The 8,746-nt window shown below is 41.4% G+C and overlaps 1 protein-coding gene and 1 pseudogene across 1 annotated transcript; both read left to right on the top strand.

Moving 5' to 3' along the window:
• Positions 1–2,282: 2,282 nt before the first annotated feature.
• LOC113771239 lies at positions 2,283–3,227 on the top strand. The gene is made up of 2 exons (XM_027315845.1): positions 2,283–2,834; positions 2,988–3,227. The coding sequence occupies exons 1-2, from the start codon at positions 2,283–2,285 to the stop codon at positions 3,225–3,227; spliced, it is 792 nt and encodes a 263-aa protein (XP_027171646.1).
• Positions 3,228–6,822: 3,595 nt separating this feature from the next.
• Positions 6,823–8,200, top strand: LOC113771238 (annotated as a pseudogene).
• Positions 8,201–8,746: the final 546 nt, after the last annotated feature.

Raw genomic sequence — 8,746 nt, 5'->3', positions numbered from 1 at the left:
TTAATTTTGTTAGACCCAAACCCAGATTCAGACCCTTTTAGATTTGAAAAAGTAAATCCATACCGAGATCCTTATGGATCTGGGTATCCAACGAGCATCTATGGGTATTTTCTGAATATATTAAAGTAAAAATGTATTAAAAATATATAGAGTTCATAAATAATATAAATGCCATCTAATTTTTTTCTTTCAAATAAAAAATTAACATTCAACAAGTTGAATGTAATATTGTGAACTCAAAGAAAGAATTATTATTGATTATTTCAATACATTTTCAAAGGTTTAACTGCATTCACATCCAATATTTCATTCGTTTGCCTTTACTTTTTTTCCTTTTCTTGAAAAATTTTGTACCAATTACAATGATAATTAGGATTAGTTTTTAAAAAATAAAACAACCATAACATATATAAATATTCAGCCTTACTAAAAAATGTAATTTTGTGCCTCTTTTTCTTATTTAAACCTCAATATTGGTAGATATCTCGCAATGCAGTACTAAAATAATGAATGAAATAAAAGTCATTTGACTAAGGATTGATGGCAAATAAATAATAGAATAAGAAGATTTATAAACATTTACTCTAGGGTTTTGCATAGCTGCCGTCTAGGGTTGTCGTCTCCATCACTAGGGTTTCTCGGATCTTCCAAGCTTCATGGTCATGGCTGCCTTTCAACCTTTGGTTGAGGGGCAAGCGACATCTCCAACTGCTAAGAAATCGTTTTCCCAATTGTTTCAACAACCGGAAACTCCACAGATCCAGATTCGACCAGCATCTACATATAAAGGGAGGCTGCTGTTTTGTTCTCTAAGGAAGATGCGGACAGATTGGCAGCCCCCTTCCACCTAGCTCTCGTGGGAAAGTTCTCCCATGGTCGTCTGCCATTGAAGGAGATCAGGAAAACTTTCGCATCCCTCAACCTGCGCGACCAAATCACTGTCGGGCTTCTGGACTATGGACATGTCATGCTACGATGCGCTTCGGAGGCTGATTTTAACCTCATCTGGACGAGAGGTATTTGACAGATGGGCAAATATCCCATGCGCGTCTTCCGCTTGACCAGGGACTTCCACGTTCATAGGGAGTGTTCTTTGGCTCCGGTTTGGGTGTCACTGCCAGCGCTACCGATACACTTCCATGATAAGCACTCCTTGTTCTCAATCCTGTCACCTATTGGGATACCCCTATTCTTAGATGCAGCGACTGCAGCAGGAACACGGCCAAGTGTGGCCAGAGCTTGTGTGGAAATAAACCTGCTGAAACCACCATGTGCGAGGGTGTGGGTGGCGGTGGAGGGAGAAGATGGGTTCTGGCAGAAGGTTGTGATGGAAGATATGCTGAGATACTGCTCGGCCTGTTGGAGGCTGGGTCACTCGATGGATGAGTGTAGGCGCAACAACAACAAGAAGTGGCTGGCCAAGCCGTAGAGCTAGGGACATGTCGCACGAACTGCAGCGATCACTACTGCAAGTCAAGAGCGACACACCACACAACTGGATTGTGGGGCAGAGGTGACCATGGAGATGAACGCGAACCAAGACCCATCAAAACAACAGCGCTAGGCCTCTACTGCGCACCTTGGCCAGTGCATTGCCAATCCTAATGGAACTTGTACCCAACCTGGGTCTGTGCGAGATCAGCAATCTCGGCTGGAGACTCCAGTGGTGACTGAAGCGACGGAAGCCGGGAGTGGGCCATCTGTCTTGATGGGGGATGAGAAGGGCTCTCCGGATGGGTTGCTCCTAGTAGAGCCTGCGCGAAGTGTAGAGGCAACAATCCCAGACATCATGGAGGAGATTCCAGCAAAGGGATAGGGGGGACAGGTTGCGGAGGGTCCTGGCAGCAAAAAGGGATAGCGGTGTGAGGTTGTGGTGGGGAGTTGAGGGACGGAGTTGGCTCCATACCTAGCGGAGCTTCCGAACAGCTTGTGGGTGAATGCAAAGAGGGGGGACGATGGCACTGGAAGGACTTTGTTTGAGTTGCAGTCTAGTGCTGGTAACTTATCACCGAGGGCAAGGAGTACGAGCATGGCTCGCACTGACACCGACTCTACTTTGGAGGCGTTGAACATCAAGCAGCCAAGGGCTGATGGGGTCAGCGCCAAGCACAGGAAATGACGAGGATTAAGGGCGACCTTCCCTTCGGACAGGCAGCTCCGCTTATCTTGAACATTTCCGTACAATTCTTCTCAACTAATATCTCATGATTAGCGGCCTATTTTGGAATATTAGAGGGGTTGTGAGACCTCCCAATCTCAGGAGGTTAGTGAAACTGTTACGAATGCATGATGTAAAATTTGCTGCAATATGTGAACCAAAGGCAGATGTCTCACAAATTGAGTACATTAGACTTCGCCTTTCGTTTGACGCTATAGAGATTAACATGTCAGGCGATTTATGGGTTTTTTATAGTTTGCCATTTACGTGCTCTGTGTTGGGTCGATCTTCCCAACATATCTCTCTTCTAGTTTATCACTCTTGGCTGCCAGGAAATTTAGTTGTCTCATTTGTTCATGCGAGTTGCTCGAGGGAGGAGAGGCGGGCACTGTGGCATGCTTTGTTGGCTGACAAACCAACTTCGGTACCTTGGTGCGTGTGTGGGGACTTTAACGTGATTCTAGAGCCACAGGAGAAGAGAGGAGGGCGCCCATTTGGCAACACTGAGGGACAAGAGCTATTGTCATTTATGGAGGAGGCTGCGGTATTTGACATGGGATTCCCAGGGTCAAGCTTCACATGCTGTAACAATCAAAGGGGCCGCGCAAGAATTTGGAAGAGATTGGATAGGCTCTTGATCAATAAAGAATGTGCGACGTTGCCATTGTTCATTTCGGTAACTCATCTGGCGAGGCACCCCTCGGATCATGCCCCGCTAAAGATCTCTTTTATATCTCGTTTGGATGATAAGCCATGCCCGTTTCGATTTTTAAATGTCTGGACCTCTAACTGGTCTCTATTGGATGTGATTTGAAATGTGCGGGAGCAGGAAGTGGGTGGACTTCCATTGCGGATCTTATGTTCCAAGCTACTGGCGACCAGACGAGCGATTCAAGAGTGGAACAAAAACTCTTTTGGGAATGTCTTTAATGCTGTTCGCGTAGCGGAGGAGAATGTGCTCCGTGCGGAGTTCCGAGTTGAGCATGATGACTCGGAGGAGGCGCAGATAGAGCTGAGCAGAGTTCAAACGGAGTTGAGGCATGCACTATTGATTGAGGAGCAGTTTTAGAGCCAGAAGGCTCGAGTGAAACAGCTACGGACTGGGGACAGTAACTCAAAGTTCTTTCATGCAACGGTAAAGCAACGGAGGGTACAAGGGGCGATTCATCGTGTGAGGAATATGGACGGGAACTGGGTGGAGGATGACGAGGGTGTGAGAACTCGAAAATCTATTATTTTAAAATCCCTAATTTTGGCTTAATTAATTATTTATTTGGATTTTTGCCACGAATAAAATTTTCTAACCTTATTAGACCTAAGTTCATGGATTTATAGTTTCGTTATATTTTTAAAGTGTCTCGATTCAAAAATTATTTTCTTAAAAGCTTGTTTAGTGAAAAGTGAAAACGTGTCTGAAAACTCTAGCCAATTGGGAGTACAATAAGCTCGAAAATTTGGAGATAGGTACAATGGTCCAAAATAGGTAACTTTAGGCCTAAGTACTCAAGCGATAGTAGTGGTACGATCGTTATAAGAATTTCTAGAAGGTTTCATTTTATCGCGCCTAAATTGGAAATACATGTTTTCACGTGCGCGCTTAATTGAGGGACTTTAGACCATTATTTTGGGACAATTAAGAATGAATAATATTTATATGAATGTAAGTGCCTTAGAGGTTTAGTGCACTAGTGCAACAAACTTAAGAGAAATCGAGCACAAAACGCACGCGTATGCGCACTATTTGCAAATTGACTTTTGCGCACTTAAACTATTAGACGTTCAGCGTTCCTTGTACGCCAAAGGGTCAGACCAAACATTTCATTTCTCCAAGCTTCCATGGCCAGCTAGCAGACAGCAAAGGAACAACCGAAAACTTTCCAACATTTCCTCTACAAAACTCACTCAAATCACCACCAAATCTTCTCAAATTTTAGCACTACTTAGCCTAAGCCTTGGAGTTCATATCTAGCTAAAAAGGGGAGGCTTTTCACGGCTCACTTAGGAGCAAGGAGGGACTGAATTTATGACTTGAACATCAACTAGAGTAAGTCATAATCCAGCCTTCTAACTTCAATTTTTGGAAGTTCTAGTATATCTTTTAACTCTTAATTTCTTATGGGTTGTGGTTGTTGGTGAAAAAATGGAAGGTGGGCTCTATGAACTCCCACCTCTGTCTTGATGGCTGATATGGTGATTGATGTTGTTTATAATATTGGTTTAGTGTTTGAAATGGTGGATTAATGGAGTATAATTAGTAGAAACCTCAAGGAACTCATGGGATAGAAAAATTCTGATTCTGCCCCTGCCTTGTTCGGTTATTTTAAGGCCAAATTTTGATGATTTAATGGCTTGAATATAATGTTTATGTGTTGTATTAGTTGTGTAAAAATTTTCATTGGAAAATATTAAGGTTTAGTTGGGCAAATGAATTTCTTTGTGAAACTAGTCTAGCTGGAAAACTGTTCTCGTGTAGCTCTGTCCAGTGATAGTGTTTCGGCCGTAACTTTTTCCTCCGACATCGAAATCGAGTGCCGTCAGTGGCATTTGAAACTAGACATCCACACCTTTCCAACGGTATAAATTGTACGTTTTGGTTCCAAGTGTGTGAGCCAAACCAATCGTTTTAAGAAGGCTATCCTGTTTCTCTGTTCTGCTGAAATGATTTGATGATGCTGCAACTTTAGGATTAATTTCGAGCCAGTTTCATGCTGAAACTTAAAATGATTTCTTCTGTGAAATTATAGCCCTATGAATGTACTTTCCAACACTATCAACCATGCTCAATTCCAAGTTAAATTGAGTGAGTTATGATCAAAATACCGTGACTGCCCTGTTCTTGAAAACCCTTGGATTTGGACAGATTTGATGTAAGACTTGTTGTGGTCTTACTAAACGAATTTCTTGGTGCTAAACACCTACCAAATGTACCATGTATGTTCCTTAGACTTTTTTTGCACAAATGGACCAAGTTTGGAGGTTTTCCTTAGCCAAATGTTTGGAAACGGAGAGAAACAGAGCTAAAGGCAGTTTTGCCTTAGTAATTTCAAAACTTTGGTTGATTGGTTAACCACCTTTCCGAAGGTATTTTTCCACGAAATTTGATAGAGAGATACCCTTCATATAGGAGTACTATACTACAAAATTTGGTACCAATCCAAGTCTGTTTCGACACTTAACTAAAGGTCCAAAGTCGGAAACCCAAATCTGGAAATTGTTCAACAGTCTTGAATTTTCCCCAATTTTGAGCTACCATATCTTGGTGCTCGAAACTCCGATTCTTGATTCGCTTGTTCTGTCCTAAACCTTACTTGTACCTCTAATTGAGTTATACGTTTCAAGGGCTGATTTGCAACGAGTGAATTCTGCCGAATTTCCAAAGTTAGCGAAAAACCAACCCCGGCTCAATCCTGGTGATCTGGAACAGCAATTTTAGGCTCATTTTTGAATACCTTCCACTTAGATTCATGGAACAGTGTCTTCTAAGAACTTTTAGTACTTTCGAAGACGATTCCAACGGTACCAAATTTATCAAGTTTCGACTAGTAGAAAAGAAGTTATGATTTTTCAAAGATTTGACCAAAAGTCAAAAATTCTGGAATTTCAAAGGAAATCCGCGCGGGAACTATTCTACCAGAATCCGACCTTGAATCCGGCCAGTTTCTGGCCGGATTATAGGCTGGATTGGTGGTGAAATTTGAAAAAAAAAGGGAGGTTAGCCACTGCCTCCAATCCGGCCATAAATCCGGCCAGATATCCGGCCAGGTTCCGGCTGGATTGTGACGTGGCCAGCCCACTTCCGATTTTGATAGTTCATTTTGCAATCGTTTCACTCGTACTCGTTTCCAACCAATGATTCTAAGGATAATAATCCGATTTTTACTCGAGTCTTGCACCTTTTTGCGAATCCAATTTCAAAGACAAACCCAAACGAAATTTTCAAAATATTTCCGAACCCTACTCGTGTTCAATCTTTCTCGCCACTTGGGGACTTATAGAAATTGTCTTCTATTCGATGTTCAGGCACGCACGAGGACCTCCAAGAGGACCCCACCGTGGAAGTTTGAACTCTCAATCCAATCTACTTGCTTGCGTAACTTGGTGAGTGTCAAGTGTATGATTACTTGAACTCTATGGTCTTGATTCATGCTTGGCTTAGCCTAGTTGGTTTTGAAAAATGGAGTCGAGTGTGTACTTAATCGCACTCGTTCTCATTTGAAACAAATGACTCATGCTTAACATGATTTGCCTGATTTACATGACCTGAAATACATGCTTAAATATGTCAAATGCCTGAATAAATGACATGGTATCACTACAACAAAAATGACCTTTCCTGACATGCCTATAAGGACACTTGCTGGTTTGTGTCATTATAGCACTCCTATCATGACACTTATTATTAACTCAATAATATATACTCTATTTTTTTTTATTTTATCAGATATAAAAATAATAATGTGCTTTTAGACTACCTAACATGACACTTGAGAAAATGTGAGGTGTACCAAAAAAAAAAGAAAGACACAAAACGGCATCGTTTGATTTTAGCGGACCAAAACACCCTGTTCAACTTTATGGATTTGTAAGGGTTTTTTTGGCTGCCAATCTTTTGCACTTCTCCGAAAAAGAGGAGGAGGCGGAATTACTGTGAGCGATTGTCCAAGATGAAGATGATTCTATCATCGGAGACTATGGATATTCCTGACGGTGTTAAGATTAAGATGAAAGCCAAGTAGATCGAGGTGGAGGGACCCTGCAGGAAGCTTACTCGCAACTTCAAGCATCTCAACCTTGACTTCCAACTCATCACCGATGAGGCCACCGGAAAGAGGAAGCTCAAGGTCGACACTTGGTTCGGCTCCCGCAAGACCACTGCCGCAATTCGAACTGCCCTCAGCCACGTCGAGAACCTCATCACCGGCGTTACCAAGGGCTACTGCTACAAGATGAGATTTGTCTATGCACATTTGCCAATCAACGCGTCCATCACCAACTCCAACCGTTCAATTGAGACCCGCAACTTCCTTGGTGAGAAAAAGGTATCTACTATTCTACTAGCATGATGAATATTTGGGTCTTTTCTTATCTCTTTAGATTTGTCATTTCTGATTTCTTTTACATTTTCACACACGTGAATTTTGTTGATTTGATTAGAATTTCTTGATACCGTAAGAGGACTTAGACTTGTGCGGAGGAGCTCTTCCTCTTTCCCTCTGGTTTGAGTGTGTATTTGAGCAGAGTTTATGGGCCAGACTACCAGTGCTTTGTGTCTGTTCATTTCTGGGTTTATTGTTAGATGCTTTTGACCCTTCAATTTGAGAATTAAGCCAACTAAGCCCAGAATGATCCCCAACTTGGACATTTCGTGGTTGGGTTGTGTGAGGTTGCTCGATAATTCATCTGGGTTTGCTCGGTAATTGCTTATCTGGTTTGCTTACCTGTTGATTACATTGTCAATTTTAGTATCCTGTTTGGTTGTTATGTGATTGTACCGCGTTTGGAATCATTTTGTTTGTCTCACTGGTCATTGGAGATCCGTGGTAATAGTTTTAGTGCTAGTAATACTATATGCGTCTTTAATTCATAGAAATGGGTAGTAGATGCTATTGGCATTATGGTTTTGACTTTAAATGAAGTAATTACTTTCCTTTGCCAAACATACTGTATTTTGGTTTTTTTTTTCTTCTTTTTTTGCCTTTTTCTTTCTTTGAGGATTTCTGCTGCAACATCTGTAGACCAGTGTTGTTGAGGCTAATTAATAATGACTGGGTCATGGTTGAACCTTCCTACTAGAACAATATTGTTAGACTATGAGAGGTATTATGGAATTGCTTCCATTGGGTTGCCCCCATTATGCATGTTGAGATTGCTTGAAATTTCTGATAAGGAACATTTTGAAATGTGTGATGTTTTATGCATCAGGTGAGGAAGGTGGATATGCTTGAAGAAGTCACTGTTATCCGGTTTGAGAAGGTTAAGGACGAATTGGTGTTGGATATAAACCAAGTAAGAGTCACTCTGTGCCATATTTATGATATTTGAATCTACAAGTTTTGTTCCTTGTCACTTGTCTTTAAAATGTATTTCATCTGGCTGGATAGCTAAAATGTAGTTCTTTAGAGATGACTTCTATTTTGAACTTAAAATAGAAGTCATGTTTTTTGGAGTATATATGCTTGCTTTTAGTGGTCAACTTTAGTGTTTTCTGATCTGTATTTAGAATGTATCACTGCTTACAGTGTTTTCAACCACTTGCTTGACGATAGCCCATTGCCTGCTAACGAGGCTTCTTCATCAGTGCTTGTTGCAACCTTTTCCAGTACACACTCACTAAATGGAAAAGGATCTACAGGAGGTGGAAAGCTGAGTGGAAATGGTGAAGTAGAGAAGGGGCTGTTGACGCTAATTTCCTCAGATGCTCCTGGACTTCAGGTGTTGTAACCTATATTTGGACTTTTTTTTTTATGATCAGTAGGTAGGTTGCAACAATATGTACTAATTTCCTGGATTCCTTTTTAACTGCTTATACATTTTTTCTACATTTCAACTAGATCATTTTTGGAATTGTAATGCTTCAACACTTTGTTT

The sequence above is a fragment of the Coffea eugenioides genome, chromosome 5 (genome assembly GCF_003713205.1).
Source record: "Coffea eugenioides isolate CCC68of chromosome 5, Ceug_1.0, whole genome shotgun sequence".
In the NCBI taxonomy this organism is placed as follows: Eukaryota; Viridiplantae; Streptophyta; class Magnoliopsida; order Gentianales; family Rubiaceae; genus Coffea; species Coffea eugenioides.
The sequence above is the reverse complement of the archived record's forward strand: the minus strand, read 5'-3'. Positions and strand labels throughout refer to the sequence as shown.

Excerpts from the sequence above, each read along its gene's own strand:
- LOC113771239 (XM_027315845.1), top strand. The coding sequence starts at position 2,283 with ATGCATGATGTAAAATTTGCTGCAATATGTGAACCAAAGGCAGATGTC. Across the intron at positions 2,835-2,987 it reads CGTTGCCATTGTTCATTTCG|GAAGTGGGTGGACTTCCATT; the intron begins GTAACTCATCTG and ends GTGCGGGAGCAG.